This window comes from Tachysurus vachellii, chromosome 15 (assembly GCF_030014155.1).
Source record: "Tachysurus vachellii isolate PV-2020 chromosome 15, HZAU_Pvac_v1, whole genome shotgun sequence".
Lineage (NCBI taxonomy): Eukaryota > Metazoa > Chordata > Actinopteri > Siluriformes > Bagridae > Tachysurus > Tachysurus vachellii.
In genome coordinates, this window is record NC_083474.1 from 4,922,316 (window position 1) to 4,949,573 (window position 27,258).

Here is a 27,258-nt window from a genome sequence, read left to right on the forward strand (position 1 = left end):
AGTCTCACTTCTTCAAAATAATACATCTTTTCATTATTAATGAAAAACATGGAGACCTATTACTCTCTTAATGATGTGGAAGGTGTAAGGGTCTATTTATTTTTTCCCACCTGACATCTGAATGGTGAATTGGTCTATTTAAAGGTAGGGTCTCTGATTTTTGAAAGCCAATGTTGACATATAAAATCACCAAAACATACAGGCCCCTAACCCAAATGGGTCCCACCCCTGTATCGATAGCTCCGCCCACACATACATACGTAACCCAGGCAACTAATGGAAAGAAATGTGTCTTTATCATAGCTGAAGGGAAGAACGATACGATTGCAGATAAACAAACAAGCAAAAATGACACACAAGCATAATCATGTAAAGGACGGCATATATTAGTTCTGTGAAACAAAGCAAAACCAACGTTACTCACCTATCGAGAAGGAAAAAAGCAATAACTCCTGAGCTAAACGCTGTTACTCCACAAAACACAGTTGTAGCTGCGTCTCTACATTACTACGATAGAAAAAAGGTGTTATTTGTGTAGTAACAGCGTTTAGCTCAGGAGTTATTGACTCGGGAAACTTCAATCTGTGAATATGTGGCCAACTTCCTGCTCCTTCAGTTCTCTCCAGCGCTGGAAAGCTGATCCTATATTAACACGTCCTACTTCTTGCCTTATCGTAAGTCTTTCTTCGCTTTCTTTCTTTGTTTTTATCCTCCATGTCAATGCTAAAACCGCTTTCTGCTAATGTCACACATGCGCACTGAACACTCTCTCCACCCACATAGACAAGACACGCCCCTTTCTGATCATTGGCTACACGTTAGTTTTGTTTTTTGTTTATTTTCGGCCCGACTCAGTTTTCTGAAGCATTTCTCAAAAATTGGAGACCCCACCTTTAATATATATTTTGGCATAGTGTTAATTCGCGCGGCTCCCTCTAGGTGGCGGTAATGAAAGAGTCGCGTTTGACCAACACCATCAGTAGAAGAAGTAGAACGCGGCAGTTGTGATTAGTAATTTGTTCGTTGCCGAGCGGCATTATGTAAACACAAAGAGTCAAAGGACTAAAATAACCTGAAGTTTAAAGTTTACAGCTTAAATAATGAAGAACAAAAGGGAAAAATCATCCAAGTTTGGAGGGAAAATAAAGAAAGGTAGGTTTTAGAGAGTGTTTACTGTGTGCCAGAAGCTCAGGGATTAAAGCCGTTAAGTTTGTTGACAGATGATCATTAGTGAAACACAAATGGACCCAGACTCCATCCCTGTGTATAAACACACTTTACTGTGGTCTGTGTAACACTGTAGTGCATCATCGGGGCTAATAACACTCTGGGATTGGAGTTTAGCTAGTTGTCAGCTGTAAAGCCTTAAAGAAAGAAATAAAAATGAGTTTTGAATTAGAATTAATTCTAAAAAGTATCACAGCAATGTAAATAACAAGCTTATAATATTTATACAATCCAGTTTGGCGTAATAAGAAAGCTGGAAAGTAGTTTATCAGCTGGAAAATGATTTAATCTGAGCAGTTTGATGTGTGTTTAACAGACAGGGAGGAAATAAATAAAACATGGGGAAATAAATAAATAGATAGTTAGATCCAGGTATCTTACAAAGCTAATGAACATTTATGTATAATATAAATAACACAAGCTTTTAAATTATAGTCTTTCTATTTAAAACCCTAGTAAATGAGTAAATGCACCAGCAGTCAGACTTAACCTTGTGTTCTGCATGTAGCACCAATTGCTTTTTTTGCTCCACATTTGAAGACCTTTATTTTCTTTGCCAGTTGTCAGTGATGTGTCTCCTTCGACAAGCATTCCTCCTCTTGTGGAGGGCCATGTGCGATGTTTCCTAAGAGTCACGTTAAGCAGAGTGTTGTGGACTGTAGCCAAGCCTCCACCACGCACCCTGATGAGATTACGCTGGTGGGGAGAGACGACCAGCGGCACCGTCTTCTGTCCCAGAGATGGATCTCTAGATAGAGAGAAAGATGTGAAATCCACAGCCAGGTTTCCAGTTCGATGTGGCCCAAAGCAATTCACTTCATATTTAACAGGTAATGTCATGACTTAAGATTTTTACAAGTCTAATCATTGTAAGATTAAATATTTTATATTATGGCTCATAAAATGATATCATGACAAAGGACATCACAAGTTACTTTTCAGACAGTAGTGCATGATAAGTCAGTGTCTTTATACTTTGCTCCACAAATACAGTCACAGCCATATTTCAGGGTGGACCACTGATCCTCATAATAACCCCACAGTCCCATAACAATATGTTAAATCTTTTACATTTTTAAAATTCTACATATGTATGTATGTGATGTTATGCTGCGGTATTATTTTCTGCATTTTATGATTTAGGCCACTGTTTTCTTATGCGTCGTCATTTATGTTCTTTACAGATATGGGCTCACTGGTGCTGGATGTTCTTACAAAGCCTGATCACTTACCCATAGCACGAGTTCAAATACCTGGAATTGCTAAATTGTCTTTTTCTCGTTCTGTTAATGGATCTTTCACACTTGTGTCACCGGTGTCTGAAAAGCTTGGCGAGCTACAGGTGGGCAGTATGTAAGATCATATTTCATATGATCTCTACTACTTACAATATATGTCAGATGTGGACACGTGACCATTACACGCATAAATGATGATTGAACATCCGGTTCCAAGACTATGGACCAAAAGCCACTCAAGCCACTCTTCTGGAAGAGATTTCTATTAGAAGTCTGTGGTCAGTTTGTGCTTATTCAGGTATAAAAGCCAGAGTCAGTGTTTCTCTTCATCATAATGGTATTCAGTGGGGTTAAGGTCAGGGCTAAGTGAAGGTCTCTCTACTTGGTCTAAATCAGCCATGTCTTCATGGGCCTCACTTTGTGCACAGGGGCATTGTCATGCTGGAACAGATTTAGCAGACTCCCCTTAGTTCATTTTACTGTAAGTGAAAGTATACATAGACAGTTGTGTGCTTCCAACATTGTGGCAACATTGTGGGGGAGGTCCACATATTGGTGTGATGGTCAGCTGTACACATGCATCTGGCCATATAATTTATTATTATTATTATTACTATTATTGCTATTATTTATTAATGAGAATTAAGAGCTTTTTGGCATAAATTTGCATATTATAATGCCTGTGTTTTAAACTATGCATTTTTGAAAAATGTTTTTTTTTTTTCTGTTTTCCCACAATAGGCTACACTTGTTCTGGAGCCTCTGACAGAAACTTACGACAGCAGCAACTCAGTACCAACTGTAGACTTAAATAAAGACACAGCAGTTTCTGCTCCAAGACTCATATCTGACCAAAACATGCTGCTGCCATCTTCATCCCAGTTTGGTTCAAAAACCAATGGAAATGAATCAGATCCTGGCGGCAGCTCCAGGGGGACACCAATGTGTGTTTTACTTCATCATAAACTTTTGTTTTCTCCTTTTAAGTAAATAAATAGTTTTTCCTTTCTTGATTTAAATATTTCTTATTTTTTTATTAGAGGAAAGGATCACTTATACTTTCAAGAGCGGGGAATACCACATTCTGCTAGACCTAATGCTGATGCTGGAGCTTCAGTAAATAGAAATTTGCAGGAGAAAAGTGGCGAACCCAATTCCCTCATTCCCTCAACATCAGTGGACCTACTTTCTGGTATGTTTCCAAAGCAAGATATTTTCTTTATTTTGTTTATTAAATATTTAGCATTTGGGCTGGTGTGTATTTAATCCATCTAATGACCCCTGTCTTGTTCCCTTCTAGTTCTTCTTGAGCGTGGTAGCAAGCTTAGAAATGCTATGGTGGTGTCTGCATTGCAGTCTGATATTGATTCTGAAATGGGTCTAAAGGATGCTTCCCTCCACCTACAGACAGATAACACTGGAGCTTTACCGTATGTCTCCACAACTTCTTTTTTAAATTGTATTTTTTTTAATTCATTTTTAAATTGAAGAGCCCTCTAGAATTATGGAAACTTTTAAGGAAAATGCAAGAATTAGGCAAATAAAACAATAGTCTTATATTTATATATATATTATATTTATATTTACTTATATTTATATAATATATTGCTCACAAAATACAAAGCAATTCAAACTTATTGGCACACTTACAATTAATATTTTGTGGTGCCTAACAGAGAGGAACATTTAATCTTATTTTGTAATGTCATGTTATACAGTTTGTGTTTCTTCACCCATTTCTTTGTTGATGTGGGAATATGTTTGGCTCATCTTGTTCTTCACCCAACCTCCTGAACCGTTAGCTGCACAACACCTCCAGAGCATCATATCATCAAACATCATATTTAACAGATGCATTTCTTTGTATTCAGACCCACTTTGTGAACAAACAAGCCGATGTTGTGCATGACCAAGATGTTTGGTGGATTTTGGTCTCAGTCTGAGCACAACACAAGATTTCAGTCTAATGACGCTTGCTTCTGCAGGGCTTATAAACTACTTGTTGCTATAAGTGGAATTTAAGTTAGTTCTTAAAACTTTAATATGACAATGATCAGTTAGACTTTGCAATTATAATGGTGTAATCTCTGAGCACTTTATTTCTCCTGCACTATCCCCTCCATGTGTGCTTTGACCATGTGCTCGCGGGTTAAAGGTGGGGTCTCTGTTGTTTGAGAAATGCTTCAGAAAACTGTGTTGGGCAGCCAAACAAAACAAAAACAAAACTAATGTGTGGCCAATGAGCAGAAAGGGGCGTGTCTTGTCAATATGGGCGGAGAGAGTGTTCAGTGCGCATGTGTGACATTAGCAGAAAGCAGTTTTAACATTGACATGGAGGATAAAAACAAAGAAAGAAAGCGAAGAAAGGCTTACGATAAGGCAAGAAGTAAGAACCGTGTTAATATAGGATCAGCTTTCCAGCGCTGGAGAGAATTGTATTACCATAGTATTACTCATTGAGTTCATTCATTGATAAAAATATACCCTCGGCCATCTGACCCAGCAGTTTCCGCCATAATACTTGTCTGGGTTATACTTGTCTGGTGTATGTGTGGGGCGGAGCTATCAAAACAGGGGTGGGACGCATTTGGGTTAGGGGCGTGTTTGTTTTGGTGATTTCAAATGTCAACATTGGCTTTCAAACAACGGGCGTAAAGTATTTATTGGCAGTGTTAATATCTTGGTACATATAAATGTTGATATTTTAATGTATTGTTAATATTAATACTAGCATTCTCTTAGTGTTTTAATAAAAATTATTCTATTTTTATTTTCTTCATTAATTATTGCTTTTTTTGGCAGAATGGTGCCTTTAATTCTGGAGTTCAATCAGACTATGGTGACTGTCTGATAAATTAATGGGTTTTTTTTTCCACTCCAAAAAAGGCCCTCCATTTTATCGACAACGCCAGTGAAGCAGAATATTCTCCACTCAAGTATTCATCACTCAACTCAGGACCCTGAGCTCCTCATGCCTGATACGCATGACACAGCTCTGGAGCAGCTTCTGGGGAGGTAATGAAGATGGCATTTCTATTGCATTTAAGGAATATCAGGAATATAAGAAATGTGTTTATTTTTAACTGTAGCACAAATGCAGTTATTATAGACAATATCAACGCTTACTGTGCTGAGCCTATAATGGAAAATAAATCAGCTTGTCATACTTTCCTAAACATTTTGTTGTATCCAGGTGAAAGCCCCACAACTAGAACCTCAAAATCTGCTCAGTGAAGTTAGACTAAGAGTTTGTTTTATTTTACACAATTTTATGTTGGGTAATTAATGCTGTGGGTAATTAAGGAAATTCGTTTTCAAAGATACCTTTCACATAATAATTTTTTGACTGCTCCCTTAAGTGCCCTTTGGCTTGTTATAAGAAACTTCTGAGACAATATGCTTACCTTTCTTTGATAACTTCAGGGACACTTGATGGACTGGTTATATATAATGACACATATGTAGTTGATTGATAAATACTGGAGTTTTTTAATGTTTGGATGCTTTTTTTTACAATTTGGAGTTTGTAATAAGACATGTCCAAGTCATGTAATTTGATATTATGTGTAAATCCTACACTGTACAAACACTGGGTACATTGTAAATTCATTGTTTTCAGTGTTAACGGATCCGTGCTTGCTTTATGGGATGGAGAAGGTTCTCTTCCTGGCTCTCTCTCCGGCTGCAGTAGTTTACTCCTGGACAGTGAGCTCAGTGATCCCCAGTATGATCAGAGTCTACTGGAGAACCTGTTCTACAAGGCTTCAGTAAGTTATGTGTGAGAAGCGGTAGCTGAGTGGGTAAGGGATTGAAGCTAGTGACCTTAAGGTTGTGAGTTCAAAACCCAGTAGAGTTTAAAACTCAATTTGCCTCAAAACAATCTCCTAATTGTTTAGCTACTTTGTGTAAAAGCATCAGCCAAATAAATGTAATGAGTTAAATGTAAAGCTTATGTTTTGGTGTAGTTTTCTATAGAAATGCTTATGCAGTTGTCCTGTCATGATCTGTATATCACAAGTTTCATTTTATTTCAGGACTTCTGTTTTCTTTTTTTAGGTGACTGATAGCTGTTTGGATGCAGAAGATGAGCATGAGCAGCAAAATAGCTTAGAAAAAAATGCCAGGTAAACATTTAGATGAGCATTTTCACAGCATCAGTTACCCAACTAGTAAAATGCTCTTTGGTAAAAGGTTTTTTTTATAACCTAACCTAGTCATTGCTAATTGCATTACTCATTGCTAACAACAGTCATTGCTAATTGCAGCTTTTTTCTTTTTCCTGTTCATCTTTGAAGGCTAGATTTGGGTGTCATATCACATAGCGGAAACATGATTTCCTTCCATGGGCTGAGTTTGGACAGGGTTTCACTTCTTGGAGGCATCAGTTCAGCTAGAGTTATAGTTATTCAGTTATCAGTCCCTATAGACAATACCTCTAATATATCAAGGAAGCAATCAGGAAAAGGAAGACCACCTCTACCTCTCACTACTCGGAAATGGTATGGCCAATTTTTTATTATAAACTTTTATACAGTGTATAGTGCGACAATTTATTATTATTATTACATTCATATAAACAAGCCAGTATTTCATTGTTTCTCTTTTCCAGCACATATTTTGTTGAATATCACTTTCCATTAGCATCTGCTAATAATGCTACTGGGAAATCAATTCCTGTGGAGGTCATAAGAGCTGTCTCCAATAAAGCTGTCGGTGGAGGTTAGAATTTGTTTTTATTTTCATTTGTTATTACAAGAATTGGGAGAAATAAAATGGTACAAAGAATGTATCATATTTCTTTTTTTTTCAGTGGTGAAATTTCAGCATCGGAGTGTCTTTCCAGTGCACTTCAGTGGTGCAACTATCAAGCAATGGTGGGACACAAACCTTAACTTTACAATCTACTTGAGGAAGATTCATCAAAAGAAAGTAAAATGACTATCTGTAATCTTTCAGTGTTTCGTAGAATCCAAATTTCTTAGAATACATTATGTCAAATATTAAGAGTAACATTTTAATCCCTCTATCTGCTTTAGCCTGTTCCAATAGGGACGGCTGTATTCCAGTTACGCACTTTGCTTCAGAGCGATCGACTGAGTATCACCACTTCACTTCCTGTCCAAAGAATTGACAGCGACTATACAAATCAGGACATTGGACCTCTCAAGGTAACAAACCCTTTAACTATTATTACTTTTGAGGACCTTTGTAGGATCTGTTCCCAGTGTTGTAAAGTTGTAGTTCAGTGTTTTTACCTTTGCTCGTTTACAGTCACTGTCTGCTGAGCTGTGCACAATTAACCAAGCTTATTTTGAAGCTGCTGCTGTAGATCTGGAATGTATACTTGTTAAACTGTTCATGTACTCATCTTTTTTATTTTAAATGGATGATATGACTTTGTATATGTTTGTGTTTGGATCATACAACAATATTGATGCCATTTTTATGGTTCTGAAGGTCTCATTTGAACTGGCTGAAAACAAGAAAGACTTCACTTCTAAAAGCAGGTCAGGGAACATGGCAGCATGTGCAGGCACATCTCCACTGAAAGCAGACATCTCTCTTGGACAGCCGGATGATGGAGACGCTATTGATTTCCCACATGTTAGTAACAGTTCTCAGAAGACAGACAGAAGAGAGACACCTCCCATGGCAGTTCATTCATCCTCGAACATCGTAATGCCTGAGGCCAGGTCTGTTTCACCACAGGGAGCTCAAAACTTTCCCCGTAAACCTGCTCAACTCACAGAGGAGGAAGACAGTGATCTTTTGTTCCACACCCTGCTCATGGTGCCAGATGGAAAAGATTTCCATTGTGCACCTTTGCAGCCCAATGTCTATTTAAACTGTAAGCTCTTTGGATCTGAAGAGACAATTCGGTCTGTGGTCAGTTGGGGTCAGACACACCCAACATTCAGCTTGATTCAAGTGAGTTCAATGAGAAGTCTGTATTTTTGACAAAAAAAAAGGAAAAAGTGAAATATTTTTCAAACGTAGATGGTGCATCTGTATATAGTGTGTGTGTGTGTGTGTGTGTGTGTGTGTGTGTGTGTGTGTGTGTGTGTGTGTTCTGCAGGTGGCACCAGTAGCTCTCACTTCCAAACTGTTAGAGAGGATGAGGAATAATATGATGATCATAGAGGTTTGGCTCAGAGCAAGTTCTGCACATGATGATAAACTCCTCGGGCTGGTCAAACTACCTCTACACCAGTTTTATATGTCATTCAGGTTGGCCTCAAATTTATTATAGCAAAAGATGACTCTAGCACATGCACCATGTCTGTAGCATATTGCACTGTAGCATATGGGCAACAACAGCTTTTAAAGTTCAAATACTTTCCCTGTACTAAAAAATATACTACCTTTAACTTTATCCAGTTATTTGCTTTTTCTATGTTTTTGCTTTGGATTTGATTTGCAAATTACAACACATCCCCTAATAAAGCCTTGTTACTTTTTTTTGCCAACAGAGACCCCAAAGTTTGCCAGCTGCTTCTACAGGCACAGTATCCAGTGGTGGCAGTAGACAGCTATATGCCCGTAGTGGACATTTTCAGTGGTGGAACACGTGGGAGTCTGAGGGTGTTTTTGGCCATGGGTACATCTCAGCAGATCACAGCTCTACAGCGCATGAGAGACGAGGACCTGAGCGCCGTGTCTCGGTTGCCCAGACCAGTCCACTTACTAGACCACCGACCCATTGAAGATGTAAAGGTCTGTTTTCTTAAAATGTTTAAAGCTTGTGTGCCACAGTCTAATACTGGATGGTCACAGTACGAGGGATTTAAGGGATTTGCCTTTAGGTATCACCCTGATATAGCCCCTCATGATGGGCATCCACTACAGGCATGGGATCTTTGAGAAAAGCCTCCTAAATGAAGCTCTCCAATAAAAGTGGTTTAGATGATGGAGAGTTTTCAAAGGTTTACCAGAAAAACTGTAAAGAATTAAAATGTTAAATGGTTGTTTGACACTTCTATTTTCTTAGACACTACACAACGTCTTCATTAAAGGTGGGGTCTCCGTTGTTTGAGATATGCTTCAGAAAACTGTGTTGGGCCACCAAACAAAACAAAAACAAAACTAACGTGTAGCCAATGAGCAGAAAGGGGAGTGTCTTGTCAATATGGGCGGAGAGAGTGTTCAGTGTGCATGTGTGACATTAGCAGAAAGCAGTTTTAACATTGACATGGCGGATAAAAACAAAGAAACAAAGCGAAGAAAGGCTTACGATAAGGCAAGAAGTAGGACCCGTGTTAATATAGGATCAGCTTTCCAGCGCTGGAGAGAACTGAACGTCTTCCGCGTGAAACTGAGATAAACCTTTAACGGTACAACACACAGTACTACAAAAACACACTTGTATTACCATAGTATTACTCATTGAGTTCATTTATTGATAAAAATATCCCCTCGGCCAGCTGCCCCAACAGGTTCTGCCATAATAGTTGTCTGGGTTATACTTGGGTTATCCTTGTCTGGTGTATGTGTGGGGCGGAGCTATCAACACAGGGGTGGGACCCATTTGGGTTAGGGGCGTGTTTGTTTTGGTGATTTGAAATGGCTTTCAAAACAATGGAGACCCCACCATTAATATTCAAAATAGTAAAAGAAAAAAACCCCTTCTATGATGTTCAGGTGTTTTGATTGTAGCCTAATTAATACAAATAAAATCACATATTTTATATGACCTAATAGCTGCATTTTACTGACAAATGGGGTTCATAGACATTTCTTTAAGAACAATAACACTAAATCTTTTTACATTTTTTTCCCTTTGTGCAGTTAAACACTCCTCCTTCTGCCCAAGCTAAGCATGAGCACGTGTTTTTGTTACGGATTGAGAGAGTAAAGGGATTAATTCCACTGCAGTCTACTATCTGGGGAGAAGCAGATTGTTATATCCAGTACTCATTCCCCATTCAGGAGGAGGCCTGGCAGGACAACGATCCACATATTGTGGAAAGCAGTAAGCATCTGTAACCTGTCAATAGTAATCAACACTTTGGCCAAGCATGTTAATGTGGTTTAATAATGAATGTCAGCCTGTAGAGCGTTTTTCTTTCTAGCATTCTAGCATTCAGGACACATTGGTTTTTTATGATGTGAGCATTTTTTCATTCTAAAAGTTGTATCGACTCTGTGCCTAAAATTGTATAATAATAATTTGTTCCTATTAAAAACAGGTATTCTCATTTATTTTTTTGCAAAAACTGATTTTATTTTTTCTTACTCAGATGTAGATCTGAAGTCATATCGCACTGCTACTACACTGTGCATGCCCGATCCCGTGTTTGGCCACCGTGAGACACATGTGCTAGTGGCACCTCCTGGTGTTCCAGTGCAGAAGCTGTTGCTCAGCTCGCTGGCCAGTCAGGGCTTCAGCAATGGAGGAGGAATCCAGTTTGAAGTCTGGTGCAGGTAAAGAGCTGAATATTTTCTCTAAATTTTCATGTTTGTCCATAGAACAATAACATATTTAATAAAGCAACAAATATAACCAATTTGTAAATTAAAGTGTTTTAAACCATTGTCAATGCACGCGTTTAGCTTCATTTCATGTGTTTGAATTTTACATAATAACATAGGGGAGGGTCTTCTACAGTAGTTCAAAAGATTTAAACTATTGCCACTATTATGTTTAAATAGTTAGCAAAGCAAATGGTACAAAAATCAACATATTTTACAGTAAAAGTGTGATGTAGTGCTGCAGCCACGGTATATTACATTTCATTTTATCTCCTGAATGGCCCGTGCATGACTAGTAGGTTTAATGTATGTATGTATGTATGTAACACATCATATCATTTTGTATAAAATTTTGACACATTTTAGTATGAAGAAGAATTTAAGATCCATGTGGTCTCCAGTACTCTCTGTCCTGGAAAAAAATCTTTATTAAGAAAAGTACATTAGAGTTGGTGGAGTAGTGGCCTAACTCCAGAGCTGGAAGTGAACAGCTACACCTTTCCATGCCTTAATGTTCATACATTTGAGGTCATAAGTTTACATCCCACTGCTGTTAATAATTGGAAATAATTTATAAAAGGAATTTTAAAAAATTTCTACATTTACAAACAAGTTCACAAGACAAATTAATAACTGTATTTATACAAATGAACCAGTTCAAACATTTACATGTCCTTGATTACTAACACTGTTGGATCAGTGATGACGTTCTAGGAGACTTCTTCATGAGCCCCTTGAACAGTTACACTGCACACAGTTGTTTAGATAAATCCTTCAAATCCTCCCTCCTGTAAATTCTTTGCTTTTCCAGCATCTTCTGGATATTTGACCGCTTTGCATCTGACCCCATATAGAGGCTTTATGACTATGAAATTCATCTTTTCACACTGAGGAACAGGTTTGAACTGGTTAATTTGTATAAATTCAGTATTATTTAGTTTTGTGGATTTTATGTAAACTGTTAAATAGCTTAATCAGTTAACATTTTCAAATGACCTCAACTGTAAATTAAAATCAATATAGAGCATTTAAACAATCATGTCTGCAATCACAGTAAGCCCCACAAAAAGAATGATCCAATTTTAAGGCACATAGTGACACTCTGTGACACCCGGTTTATTCTCGATATGTTCTTGTATTTGGTATTTGCATATTATATGTACTGTACTGCACCAGGTGCAGTTGTGGCTTTGGCAATTACAACAATAGGGTAGTTGTATTTACACAATTACTCTTTTCATAAATGTTTTTTCTATTTATTGAACAAACAAACATGGTGGTGCTGTGCTTGTAAACACCGGCAGGTATTATTACCCAAATGTGCGTGAGCAACTGGTAGCCAGAGGACTGCTGCCCATGGCCAAGTTGTGTGCCATGGTGACAATGCAGAGGCAAGGAGAAATGGAAGCACAGCTTTTCTGTCTCCCACTCGTGCCAAAGTCTGACAAGCCTACTGATGTCCAGACACAACCCTCAGGTACACTTCATCAACACAGAGGTTTCTGCAGTGTGTTCAAACTGTGGGCTTCATGATCTCTTAAGTCACACTAACTTAATAGATGTGAACATTATTAAAATCATTGAAATGAGTAGATTTGTATTAAAGTATTACAATGGACGTGTAGTGTCACTCTTATCTGGTGTAGAATCTTGCGTTCTTGGTTGTCATATGCATTAAGTGCTTGTGATATGTTATTAATTATTCAAATGAATTCAAAAATAAATATTCAAACTCCTAGTGATGCAACTGCTCCTTCATTTGTCTGTAGAAAACATTGTGGCACATAAAGAATATACTTTTTAATACATAATATTAAGTGCCTTTATATCTGTAACTTTCATTATAATAGTACATACAACCGTGTCTTGAGACCATATATTTTGCACAAGATAAAGAGAATAAAGAGAATAGTGAACAATTTTTTAGTGATACCAATGTATTGTTCTAATTTACATAATGTTACAAGTTTGAATCTCCTGATAGAAAATGTATGATTTTTCTATCAGGAGAATGAATATATATGAATATATGTTTTTAAAGTTTAAACTTTGTTGTTGTTGTTGTTGTTGTTGTTGATGATTTATTCTTTTTAAAAGTCTTTAAGATGCACAAACTTATGCGTATTTTGGTCAGTCGCCACACTAATGATTGGGGTCTTTAAATATATCAGATTATATAATATCAGTTGCACTTGCTCTTAGGTCTACTTGAAGTGAGTGTTCAGTACAAGACCCGGCCGGTGAGGAGGAATAGTTTAAAGGAAGGCATTTTGCCCACCCGCGTGGTGAATCTGGTCGTGCAGGTGCACAGAGCCACTGGCCTGCAGGCCGCAGCACGGTGAGTTATTTCCTCCAGCACAGTGAGTTTACTGTCAATTCGCCAAAGCAGCAAAACTCAGAGTTAAAGTTAATGGCAGCTGGTAAGGATGAGCTATCATGATTGTTTTACTTTACTTGTCCTATGTTTTTTTCATAATCACCTTGATAACGTCTAGGCTGTATTCCCCACAGTATATAAGATCTGTCTCTCCACACAGGGCCATAGGATTGAAGTACTACTCAGAGGTGGGAGTTAATTCGTTCGTCACATTGCAGCTCTCGTTCCTGCCTGAGAAGGAGATCAGGACGACACGTATAACAGCCAGGAGCTTTTGCCCACAGTTTGAGCATCACACTGAGTTTTGCTGTCAGCTGCTAGTACAGAGGGACAGTGGAGAGAGTGTGAGTCTAGCTGAGGTGCTACAGGAAGCTATGGCCATTTTTACAGTTTATAACAGAGATGGACGCAAAGGTGAGCAATCTGCAACACTGCAACACTATGCAAGACTGCAACAGCTATGGTTAATCAAATCAGCTGTTCTAGCTGTTACTAGTCTTTGTACTATTGCAGTATTACATTACCACTCCAGTCTATATTAAAAGCCACAGTGTGTAATTTTATTCTTAATAATCCTAAGTAAGATATAGTCTTCTGTTACCTGCAATGAAAGCATTTACCAGGCTCCGCTTACCCCATTACTACTTCCTATAGCTAATGACCACATTCTTATTAATATTTAAACAAATTATCTCATTTGGTGATGAATGCATCAGGATCTGAAGACAGCATACTGGGATCAGTGAAAATTCGACTAGCTGAACTCCTTGATAAAAGAACAGGTAGGGTGTGTAGTGAAAAAACCTCTTTACTTCAAATGTTAAAGTAAAGAACTTTTAACCATGACTGTATATATATATATGTGTGTGTGTGTATATATATATATATATATATATATATGTATATATATTGAGAGAGTTTTTATTTTTTTATAGGTATTTCTGGTTGGTATGCTCTCTCCCTCCCTTCATGTGTGTCTTTACATCATGGCCTAACTTCAGTCGGAGGACTCGAACTCTCTATAAACTTCAGCCACCGCACAGACCGGGAGCGAGTCCTGAGTTCCGCACGGATGCTAGGATGGGAACCTGCGACAGACGGGAGAGAGGAAGATTGGGATGATGAAAAAAAATGGGACACTCCTTCACAAAGAATGTGCACAATGACATTTTCTATTCTTATGCCCAGAGCCTGGCTACCTGTCCATAGCCTGCTGCTCCCAGGTCACACAAAGCTCCAGAGGTCTACCTATTGTTACTATAGATACAAATTTAATGATCAGGAGGCTTTCTGTTCTGAGCTAAGGCATCCAGCTCTGGAAGATGGTGAAGATTGTGAGGGCATGGCTACAGTGGCATTCACAGGCACCCAGGTTATAGAACTGAGAATAAGTCAGCCACTTCTGTGGTACCTGAGGGAGGAGAAGCTAGAGGTGCAGTTGTGGGTATCCTTTGGGAAGGAGAAGCGGATACGGCCTCACAAGTTGGATCGCCTGGTGGGGTCTGCCTTTGTGGATCTTTCAACCCTTACAAAAACTTCAGAGCACAAGCAGACAATAAGTGGTACAGTAATATTTATGGCTATTAGGTACACCAAAGCTTATTCCTGTCATTTTATCAGGTGCACCTACCATAAAGGGGCACTTATATAAATAATTTTTAAAATGATATGTGCATTTTAAAGCAGTGCTTTTATTCCCCTTCCGAGTGTACACCAAATATCGAAGTCTCTGCGGTCCAACCAGAGAGGCCTCAATAGGGCACTGCACCTGGTGTTATTGTGCTACTGGATGCCCAGTTTATTACATCTGTGTTAATGTATTCATCGATAGAGACTTAAAAACACTTTCGTACATTGCTCTGGATAAGAGAATCTGCCAAATGCTGTAAATGTAAACAATTTAGTTGAGTTATTACATTTAACAGTTTAACAGTTCTGTTCAGGGTTTTTTTTTTTATTATAAATATACACATAGAACAAACAGAGAAAATGCTAGTTCAAGTATTTCAGGAAGAGGCAAGTCTCCATCTGCTGTTTGAAGACAGTCAGTGACTCAGATGTTCGGACATCTAGCGGAAGTTCATTCCACCACCTCGGTGCCAGAACAGGAAAACAACTATTTTACTATATTTTTATGTACAGAATAATGACAAATCTGAAGGGAAAAATGAGTGCACATGAACAAAGGAGATGTGTATTATGTGTGATATTTCTGCTGCCTCTGTAGGTGTGTATCCTCTGTTTAATCCTTCTGCTGCTGACCTGGGTGGAGCTGCTCTGAGAGCCCACATCACTGTGACAGCAGGATCCGTTCCACACACACATCAGGCCCCAACACTCACAGAGGAGGAGATTCAGCTGAGCAGCCCCGGAGAGGAAGAGGAGGACAAAGGACCCTCGCCTATACAATCTCCCACTCCAAACACTCAGTCCAGACAGCATTGTGGGTCTAATATACAACAAACTAAATCAGTGCAAAGCTCAAATGTGATCACCAGTGACAACACTTTCACTGCAACTGTCAGTATAGAGCGAGCTATGCACCTTAGTCTGAAAGGTAAGATATGTTGCAGAAATAAATATGTCTTACACAATGTACTTCTTCCCTACAGGAAGTAGGAATTATGACAATATAAACATTTTTATTGGCTAACCTGTTATTACACTCTTGCATTAAATATATTTCTTCTCAACTTGGGGATCATTTGCAAACACGATCTCTTGTAGAGGCAATCAGTTCTGTCTTGTTTCTCAAAATTACCCAGAACTTACCCAGAATAATAGGATTGTCAAGAGGGACACGCTGCCACCTTCAAATTAAAGATATGGTGTCTATTTTATCACAGGTTGCCCTAAAGCTGAGAGGAATAACAGCCTTCCCAGCTGCTGGGTATCTTATGTTACAGCTGATGAACCTGCTACAGTGAGCACATCTGCAGTACAGGATAGTGAGTGTCCAGTGTGGGACCATCAACAGGACTGCAGGTACACAACATTCTCTCTCATGTCTGTGCACACACAAACATACACTTACACAAACATGTACACACACAAACATACACTTACACAAACATGTACACACACAAACATACACTTACACAAACATGTGCACTCACAAACATACACTTACACAAACATGTACACACACAAACATACACTTACACAAACATGTACACACACAAACATACACTTACACAAACATGTACACACACAAACATACACTTACACAAACATGTGCACTCACAAACATACACTTACACAAACATGTACACACACAAACATACACTTACACAAACATGTACACACAAACATACACTTACACAAACATGTACACACACAAACATACACTTACACAAACATGTACACACACAAACATACACTTACACAAACATGTACACACACAAACATACACTTACACAAACATGTACACACACAAACATACACTTACACAAACATGTACACACACAAACATACACTTACACAAACATGTGCACTCACAAACATACACTTACACAAACATGTACACACACAAACATACACTTACACAAACATGTGCACTCACAAACCTACACTTACACAAACATGTACACACACAAACATACACTTACACAAACATGTACACACAAACATACACTTACACAAACATGTACACACACAAACATGTGCACACACAAACATACACTTACACAAACATGTGCACTCACAAACATACACTTACACAAACATGTACACACACAAACATACACTTACACAAACATGTACACACACAAACATGTGCACACACAAACATACACTTACACAAACAAGTGCACACACAAACATACAATTACACAAATATGTACACACACAAACATACACTTACACAAACATGTGCACACACAAACATACACTCACACATACACTTACACAAACATACACTTACACAATCATACACTCACACAAACATACACTTACACAAACATGTGCACTCACAAACATACACTTACACAAACATGTACACACAAACATACACTTACACAAACATGTACACACACAAACATGTGCACACACAAACATACACTTACACAAACAAGTGCACACACAAACATACAATTACACAAATATGTACACACACAAACATACACTTACACAAACATGTGCACACACAAACATACACTCACACATACACTTACACAAACATACACTTACACAATCATACACTCACACAAACATACACTTACACAAACATACACTTACACAAACATGTACACACAAACATACACTTACACAAACGTGTGCACACACAAACATACACTTACACAAACATGTGCACACACAAACATACACTCACACATACACTTACACAAACATACACTTACACAATCATACACTCACACAAACATACACTTACACAAACATACACTTACACAAACATGTACACACAAACATACACTTACACAAACGTGTGCACACAAACATACACTCACACAAACATGTGCGCACACAAACATAAACTCACACAAACATGTACACACAAACGTGCAAACACAAACATGTACACACAAACATATGCTCACACAATCATATATGTACACACAAACATTGACACACAAAGGAGCCAACTAACTATATTGTGTATTTCTGATTAATTGACATTTTTTTCAGGCTTTCAAAAGAGCTGCTTTTAGATCCACAGCAGTCTCTGGTGTTCAAAGTCTGGCACAGAGGAGGTATAGTCTGAGTACATGTAGTCTCATTTACATTCTGTTTTTATTTGCTATCAAACTGAGTAACATTAACAGTTATGGTTCCTTTTCCTCTGTTTTCCTTTTGAACAGAAATAGAGCGTGTAATAGGTTTCACCTCAGTGGACCTTTCCCCTCTTCTGTCTGGCTTCCAGTCCGTGTGTGGCTGGTACAACATTACAGACTTAAGCGGGCAATGCCAAGGCCAGATCAAAGTGTCTGTGTCTCCTCGAAAGGGTGTGCAGGAGCTGCGAGCCCAGAGACAGACCATGCACGAGAACACTGCTACAGAATACAGTGTACGTGTGCTGCATATTCTGTGTGTTCTCAGTGTTCCCATATCGTCAGTCTGGAATTTAAACTCAGACTTCTGATTATTAAAATATCAAATATTATCTCAGTGTGCTCACACTTGTACACTAGTAAAACTAAGAGGTATTTAGTTTTATAAGGGTATTTGGTGCGCCTCAAGACATTTTCCTGTCCCTGTTTCAGCCTCTGTTTAGTGCCATGCCGCTGTGTTATCAGACCACAGCCGTGTACAGCAGCTTCCCCAGTCACATTAGCCGCTTCTCCGAGCAGAGGATCAGCACTCCTGAACAGGCAGACCGATTGCTGTTTACAAGGTATGAACCTTAAAAATAAACCTTTTTAAATAAAAGATTTTAAGATGGTGTATATCACATCATTGTGACTTATATGATATGAATAATGTCTTGGTATGTCATAAGATCTTGTTTCTGTAATCTGTTAGTGTTTGTAGATATCTAAACACATCCTTTACTTTATTGTCATTACACATGTACAAGTACAAGGCAACAAAATGCAGTTTAGGTCTAACCAGAGTGCAATAGCAGCAAGTGCAGGATACACAGTTTTTACAAGATTTATGTCTATATGACCATACAGTGCGTATTGCAACGAGATTTCATTTCAAGGCTTAATTATTATTTAATTTTTTCTAACAGGTTTAAATTGTATTTTTACATTTGCTCCTTCTTTGGTCTTCTAGCTTAGAGAATACATGCATCTTAAGGCTTCTGGTAAGGTATTTTTTATTGCAGGCACAAAAATTACAAACAGCTTGCTATGAAAAATATCTTAAATTGACTGACTATCTTAAAGTTGCTAGTTGCACAAATGTTTGTGCTGGACTTTGTCTTCTGTTACTGTAATCATTTCCTATTTTAAAGGGATAGTGTAACTAATAAAAGATTAGTTGAGAAGCTTATTTGTGACGATGGGATGCATTAGCACTGCTGTGTTGTCAAACAGCAGTTATCATTGTTGCTTAGGTTAAGCCAGGCTGACCATCATGACGAGCACATGGACAAAGTTCGCCAGTTCCATAAGAATCTGCGGGAGAAGGAAAGTGTCATGCTGAGTAACTGTGCTGGAGATCCTTCTAGCTCAGCACTTTTCTCAGCCCTGAGGTATTAATTATCTTTCTGTTGCAAATTAAATTTAGAATTTGTGACACTCGTTTTTCTGGGTTATATTTGTGCAATAGAAGACACATTGCTCTTACGGCCTTTCAGGAAAAACCTCAGTGAGCTGGATGATATCCGAAAGTACTTTAGCCGCAAGTTGTCTACACCCGTGTTCTCTGCTTTGGGGGAGCTGAATCAAAACCCTGTGGACAAGGAACCACACAGAGATTCAGAAACAGACACACAACAGCTACTTCTCAAGTCCAACCAACTGGTGGGAGAGGTTAATGAAATCATTAAAAGTAAGTCCTACATCAATCCTGCTTGTTTCCCTAATTCAACCTGATAAAACTATAGATCATGAAAATATATATTTATGCTTTTACAGATATAAGTGAACATCAAACCAAAAAAGCATCCTCAAACACACATAGTAGCCCTACTACCAGCCCAGCTGAATCTGACGTGTGTGTTTTTTCAAGTGTGGGACATTCAGAGAACTGTGGGACAGAGAATGTTTATAATAAAGCCCCAGAAACAGAGATAGAGGACATCTCACCACTCCTGTCTCTTACATCAGAAGAACCTGATCCTAGGAATGAGGAACTAAACCAAGACAGTCTCTTATCTGAGGATGTCAATAAAGAGGAGGATGAGGTGGAGGAAGATGACAATGATGAATTTGAAGAGACACTGATAGAACCTCGGCCTCTCAATGAGATCACTTCAGCCACGGACAGGACAAGCCCCTGGACTACCGTGCTGTCTGATCCTGAACTTGGCTCTTTAGAAAGTCTTGAGGCAACAGAGCAGCCTGCAGACATCATATACCAAAAGGGGAGAGAAATGTCTCCACCAGTTACTACCTCTAAACTACAGAGAACTTCTAGTGATTCAGATCTTTCTGTTGAGATTGAATCATGTGAGGATACAGGAGAAGATACAGTGAGAGATACAGGAGAAGATACAGGAGAAGATACAGTGAGAGATACAGAAGGTTGTGATGCAAGAGATGTGCATGTTTGCGGGGAAGATGGCAAAGTGCATAATAACAATTCCAAGCAAGACACTGGACAGAGGAGAGATCATGATCAACAAGACAGTGCATCAGATACAGAAGATTCAGGCTCACCATTATCTTCTAGCTCTGGATCTAGAACAAAGGCATACGGTAAAAGAGAAAAAACTGAAAGTAACGAGAAACTGTATCCTTTTTACCTTTTAGTATTTTCTGTGAAATGTATTCATACAAGACAATGATAGCAGGTCAAGCTGACTGTGTTTTAAAGTCATTAAGATCTTCTACAAGCATTTATCTCTGTGTATATGTGACTCATGTTGATGATACTGAAGTTGTTAGGCCAGTCCAAGTCCTAGGCTGAAAAAAACATTGGTGGCTGCCAGTGAGATACAGAATGAAACCTCCAGCGATATACATTAGTTTTAGGTCCCATTTTCAGTAATGTAAATGCAGGTTTCTCAAATAAGTAAACAAACATACAAAGCTGATGTCTGCCAGTTTTAGCGAATCCAGATATCCTACATAACTTGGTGCAGCTAAGGTTTAGAGTATAAATTCTTGTCTGTCTAATTTCTGCTTCCTAAAGCAGAACACCTATTCGCTGTCATTTGCATTACATTACGGTAACGGCATTTGACAGACGCCCATACCCAGAGTGATAATGGCCATCCATTTATCTTTTTTATACAACTAGGTAATTTAGGGTTAAGGGCCTCACTCAGGGGCCCAGCAGTGGCAGCTTGGTGGTTCTGGGCGTCTAACTCCCAACCTTTTGATCAGTAGTAGAACACCTTAACCACTGAGCTACCACAGCCCACAATATGGCTTCTGCTCATTTATACCTTAACCCACATTCTTCTAGCTGTGACGCTGTAGAGATTCCAAATTTCTTTCTTCCGTCTCACCACTTGGAGGCATCTATGAGAGCGCTGCGTTTGGCTCCTGTTTTTCCCTTAACTGCTGGTGATCCTGTAAGTGTTAATGCTTAAAGAAAATGTCTTTTCTTCAGAACATTTTAGTAAATCTGATGCAAATCTTCAAATGATGTCTTTCAAGTCATCTAAAGTATTTTATTTTGGGTTTCTGAAATTATAATCCAAATGTGTGAACCGATCTTTGATGACACCCGAATTATAGTCAGTTATTTGTATTATTTTAATTTTTTACCAGATATTGTGTCTTGTTTGCAGTATTTATAGTCTACAGTTTTGTACAAGTCTACATTTCCTAACAATTGTAGCAGCTTGGTCTCTCACCAACCTCACAAATCATTTTTCCTTTGTTGGAATTAATTAGTAAAACACAAAAGATGCTGCTTGTCAAGATGCAGCGAAACCATTACACATTTTAATCATTTGTAAATCACTGTGGTATGAGTGGAATACTAATCTCTGTAGCTCTGACATACTATCTAAAAACTTTATTTATGTATTTATTTATTGTTTGATTGTTTTATAATAATAATAATAAATATTATTGTTTATTATTATTATTATTATTATTATTATTATTATTATTATTATTACTATTACTATTGCAATTGAAGCTGCATTTGTAGTGAAAGGAAGCCTGAAATCTGAGATTTTCTGAAATCCTTGAATGACACATTTTTTTAGTTTTTATGTTTTTAATTTTTGATGGGATGTGTGATGGGAATTTTATGATTTTGTGCCACACTTCTCCTTATATGACTTTTTTAAATAATCTGTTTTAGACTTCTGGAAAACCTGAGTTTACATATCATCGAGTGACTCGTCCAAGGCCCAGCATTCCTCCATCATCAGCAAAGAGAGAAGAAACAAAACGAATTGCAAAAATATTTGCTTCACATTTTACACAGTGAAATGAACAGTTTTGTAGAATTTTGTTGACTTTTTGTACTAATGCCTTTCTGTATAATAATTGTATTTATGTTATTTATATTATTTTAATAATGAATTATGAATAAAAAAATATATTTTGACTTGGAGGTTTTTTAAATATAAAGAAAAAAATATTATTTTAAATATTACACATGCAATTAAGATAATGTTTTAATGTTGGTTATATTCCAGGTGAATGTTTGAATTTCATTTTAGTTCTGTTTCCAGTATGGCAGCAGTGTAGCAAAGAGCCCAAGTGTGCTAAGCATTTGGCTGACAGATGAGAAAATTGCCCAATTTGAGTTGCTGGGAACAAAGAGAGTCACTGACAGCAGTGTAACTGAAGTCTTATACAAGGGCAAACAGGCAAACAATGTCCCCCTTTCTGTGTCTCTCTATCTGTTCTAATTAGCATTTGGAGCCAAACCCCTGGCTGAACTTTACCTGCATGGGGTGACATTGACATTAACGTTAGCATGTAAAAGCCACCAAATGCAATGTAGCCAACAAATGTAATGGCAGAGGGTTTGTTAGTCTTACCAATTTTTTTAACTAACCAGGGCGATAAATGTCTGACTACATTTGGAGAATGTGATCAACATGACTATTTGTCAATGGTAATTGTCCTTTTGTGAATCATTAAACAATCTAAGCGAACACACATTTTAAAAATTATTTTAATATTTTAATTTTAATATTTTAAAGCTTTTATCAATAGACAGAGACACAAAGCAGCTTTACAGTACTATAGAGGAAAAAAATCTCTTGACAGGAAGCAGAATAAAAAAGGAACCCTTTCTCCACTCCAGGATGTTGCATGCTATATTAATCTTAATAGTTCATCTTAATACTACACACACTTTAAATATTAATGTAGCTCTGCAGAGATACAGCTTCATTGTGCATGGTCTCTAGTCTTTTTTGTAATATTGTAATTGGCCTTCAGACTGAGGCCAAGTTTTCTTAAATTCTTGTGAATTCCCTGCATTATTTTTGTGCATTAACGGCATGCACAGGTCAGCATGTGCATAGTGGCTAAGATGAGGTAGGAATGGTGGTTTAACAGAATAGCCTATTAATGGAAATATGGAACAAGGGAGTATAATAGATGGAGAGGTGCTATAGAGCATATTCATTACACCAGATGTTGTCTTGTCACTTGAAAAAAGGTCTTCCTTTCTCCGGTTTCTCATTGTTTGTATGTGGACATCCTGCAGTTTCTCCAGCTGGACCAGTTGAACATGGTAGAACTTCTGAATGCTTTGAAAAGAATCCACAAAATCTACCAGCAACATTTTACCCTCCATAAACTTCTGTCCAAGACTCTAAAACAGTAAAAACAAATGTTTGTCTCTTTCTTTTTACATTTCCATTGACAATTATATCTAAACATATCTAAAATATTAAACATGTACCTCAGATTCATGTGTAAGATGAGCAAGCTTTTCTTTTAGAAGCTGATGAGTTGCCTTAAGGCTTAGATGTCCATTCAACCTGTCTATATGTTTTAAAATTAAAAGCAAAATTGTAAAAATACTTCTGCATTTCTGGGACTGAATGCATAAAATATTAGCACTATAGCTTGTAAACTTCACACTTACCTGACTTCTTCTGTTTGTGTCTTTCTGAGGTGATAAGCTGGCTGAGAAGCTGGTACCTTTCTGCTAGTAGTGCTTTCTTGTATTTCAGATATGGCTGATAGGATAAATTTCGTTGTGCAAGCTTGCGGTTTGAGTTGCACAAAACCTCTTTCTGTCTCTGAAGTTCCTGGAACTGAATGTGAAAACACAAAATGAGGGAATAAAACAATAAACCAGCAGATTTAATGTTATTCAGCCATCTGTAGATGAAGCTCAAACATATTAGAGTGAATAAATAATGCTTATAATTCATTAGAATTGCACATTGTAGGGCAATTCCAATGCAACAAAGAATCCTAATTATGTTAGAATGAAATAAATTCAGCAGTTGCTGGGTAATGCAATTTAATTACTACACTACACAGACTGTACTACACATATACGCACAGATTAGCATACAGAATAGCTCAGGAGCTTATTGTACAGCTGTTTGGTTTTAGTTTTTTATTTTACATATTTTTTTGGTTAGATTAATAATTTTTAATGTCTACAGTAATCGAAGAAAGACTACCTTTGGGTTATTCCTGGCAGTGCACAGCAGAGTCTCATCATCTCCCAACAAATCCCACAGCTGCCTCTGTTTTAAATACTTGAGGCCCTCAGTATGAATGCTGGAGTCCCATCTATGGTGCATTTGTATCCTAATATTTCAAAAGTTAATATACTGTAACAAACTAAAAAGATAACAGCTTTCTGATGCTTTACCTGGCGAGCGTGTTAGAGTTGTACATTAGCATGTGCGATGTCTGCCCCCAGTTTCAGCCTTGCTGAGGTTTTGGGTTTCCACACAGATCAGCAGCCATGTTCACCAGGCATTTATTTTCTTTTGTAAAGGAAACTTACTCTGCATCTGCATGAAAACATCACTTTCTTTTTAAAAAAATGCTACTATGTTCACATTAATGTAATGGAGAAAATCAACAATTAATAATATCAATAATTAATAACACTAGACACAAAAGAGTCTGTAATCATTACAGGTGCACTGATAGCAAATCAACCTTACAGCTCATCTGTTCTGCAAATTCTACAGTCTTACTAATTCACCAGTATAATTTTACACAATTTACCAGTTAAAGTGCTTAGAATTGAAAAAGAATGGTGATTAGATTTTGGCGGCATCTAGTGTTTAAAAATCTATATTTCCTTTTTTAATATTAAAACTTTATTTATTAGGAACATTTTATTAAGGAGCCTTATTAATACTGGCTCGTTGCCCTCAGTTCTTGTGAAATAGAAAAAAGAAAGGTGCTCTGTAGGCCACAGAGCTTCACTGTGAGATCATTTGTTCTTGTGATATGGTACAATTATCATGCTCCAAACAGCAATTATAAGAAGTATAAACTTGGCCATAAAAAGATGCACCTGGTCAGAAACATTAATTTACGTTAATTGACTTTCAGACATTGATTGATTGGTATTAAGAGGCCCAGTGAGTGGCTAGAAAACATTAGGTTTGGATCCATGTTGCTGATGTGGTGGAAATTTCTACTCTAAAGATGTTTGTAAGGCCTTGTCCTTCTATGCTTTTCCCTTGTAACTGTTGTGGCTAGAAATTGTTATTGTGAAAAAAATGTAATGTCCACAACACTGTTTATAACTCCCATATTTATTAATTTATTAAAAAAGCAACGTTTCGACCCTGCTGGGTTCTTCTTCAGGCAAATGGAGCACATTTGTTAAAAGGGGATGTATAGGCCTTACAATCAACTGACCCACCATGTGATTTCAATTAGCTTGATTGGGTCTAAACAAGCCTAATAGCCCCACCCTTTACTGAATTAAGAGAAGACTTTCATAGAAAAACACTCAATGGAAGAAACAGCTCCACACATACACACAAGCCCAAAACAACATGAAAAGAAACAGACAATTTCCCACAAAAAATACATACATACACATATACATACATACATATTACATGCACACATACACACATATACATGTGTATATATTCGATGAGGCATTATAGGTGGTATGTTCTTGCCTCTTTCCAGGGTTCTGAGGCTTTCTGCTGCTGAAAAGACCATGATGAAGCAGAGCTTCTTTAAGGCACAGCAGAAAGACATGATGCCAAAATGTTTGAGAGCCTCTCCATATTTTTCTCTGTAAAGAAAATACAAAATAAATAATAATAAAGGACGATTTAAATGAGGACCAATTAAAAGTCAACTGATCAATATTTTGAATAAACTTTCATGATTTAGTGTCAAACTGGACCAAATCTTTACTACATTGTGTTCTTAATCCATCTACTGCACTGACAGTTTTGTCTAAGGGTTTTGTCTTTAATTACTTTACTTTTACATGAATTTTCGATTTAAACTTAAATCCATCACTGTTATTTACCAAATTCCTCTTGAGGATTTAGTATTTCTGAGGGAACCTCCACACTGGATGACAGGGAAAACTCAACCGGAGTGTATGTGACTGTAAAACACAGAAGAATAACAACATGTTAGGCTATAACTGTATTCATGTTCTTTCTTTTTTTCTCAACCTGCTGTATATGCTGAACAATTTTTGAAATCAGATATATTTCTGTTAAGTACTTGGTAATGTATTCTATAATAGTGCCACAAAAAGGTTTATGAACTTTTTAATGTCTTTTTGGATATTGCAGTATTTTACATTCTCAACAATCAATCACAGTGTTCTAATTTCAGTTGGTCCACCATTTACATAGTAAATTCCAACAAACGTCAAATAATTCACATATAACCTGTAGCTGAGGCTTTGCGTCTCCCTTCTCGCCTTCCCCTTGACTTGCCACAACCTACAAAGACCCTTTTAGTGGTCCATGAAGGGTCTCCTCCAGAGCCTGCACGTTTCCTCTCCTGGGGACGGAGCTCCATTCTTCCAAAATATATTCCCTCATTTACATATACCATAGTGAATGATAGGATGTTAATTGCTTAACTGCATCATGCAATATACCTGTCTAAAAACTAATACACTCATCCTTCCACATTCATTATGTTTTTACTTCAATCTGTCCCCATCTGTATGTTCAAGTATAAAATGATTGAGGTATACTATATAAAAACTCTGACCCTGGCTTCAGCTAGAAAGTGGGGTTGTCTGATTCCGACTTAAATGTTAAAGTTTTGAATGCTAATGTAAAAGCATATTTTGTATGCAATTGATTTTCCTCAAAAGAAACATACTCCACAAGGTACATATGCAAAGTACAGTTTAGATGCCTTTAAGCACATGCCAATACACACATTAAATGTAGAAGGAAAAGACTTTTTTTTTGTTAGATTCTGG

General features: G+C 37.5%; 2 protein-coding genes across 3 annotated transcripts; one reads left to right on the forward strand and one right to left on the reverse strand.

The window, feature by feature from the left end:
* The first annotated feature begins 977 nt into the window (after positions 1-977).
* Positions 978-22,449, forward strand: c2cd3 (C2 domain containing 3 centriole elongation regulator). Of its 2 annotated transcripts, none has more exons than XM_060888311.1 (33): positions 978-1,152; positions 1,788-2,057; positions 2,412-2,569; positions 3,207-3,409; positions 3,506-3,657; positions 3,766-3,895; positions 5,352-5,480; positions 6,085-6,232; positions 6,522-6,589; positions 6,761-6,964; positions 7,075-7,184; positions 7,276-7,394; positions 7,502-7,633; positions 7,923-8,393; positions 8,542-8,693; positions 8,936-9,179; positions 10,251-10,434; positions 10,703-10,886; positions 12,239-12,411; positions 13,137-13,272; positions 13,472-13,725; positions 14,028-14,093; positions 14,247-14,873; positions 15,539-15,868; positions 16,158-16,296; positions 17,956-18,020; positions 18,129-18,334; positions 18,531-18,661; positions 19,331-19,468; positions 19,574-19,767; positions 19,854-20,670; positions 21,349-21,457; positions 22,201-22,449. In XM_060888311.1, the coding sequence occupies exons 1-33, from the start codon at positions 1,101-1,103 to the stop codon at positions 22,327-22,329; spliced, it is 6,624 nt and encodes a 2,207-aa protein (XP_060744294.1). In that variant the 5' UTR covers positions 978-1,100; the 3' UTR covers positions 22,330-22,449. The 2 variants fall into 2 exon arrangements, with proteins under 2 accessions (XP_060744294.1, XP_060744293.1); XM_060888310.1 differs by having other exon boundaries at positions 13,472-13,724; positions 14,012-14,093.
* A 636-nt stretch (positions 22,450-23,085) lies between these two features.
* Positions 23,086-25,123, reverse strand: LOC132858315 (vacuolar protein sorting-associated protein 37B-like). The gene is made up of 6 exons (XM_060888603.1): positions 25,059-25,123; positions 24,694-24,838; positions 24,500-24,629; positions 23,950-24,121; positions 23,764-23,846; positions 23,086-23,673 (listed from the first exon to the last, which is right to left on the reverse strand). The coding sequence occupies exons 2-6, from the start codon at positions 24,723-24,725 to the stop codon at positions 23,260-23,262; spliced, it is 831 nt and encodes a 276-aa protein (XP_060744586.1). The 5' UTR covers positions 24,726-24,838; positions 25,059-25,123; the 3' UTR covers positions 23,086-23,259.
* Positions 25,124-27,258: the final 2,135 nt, after the last annotated feature.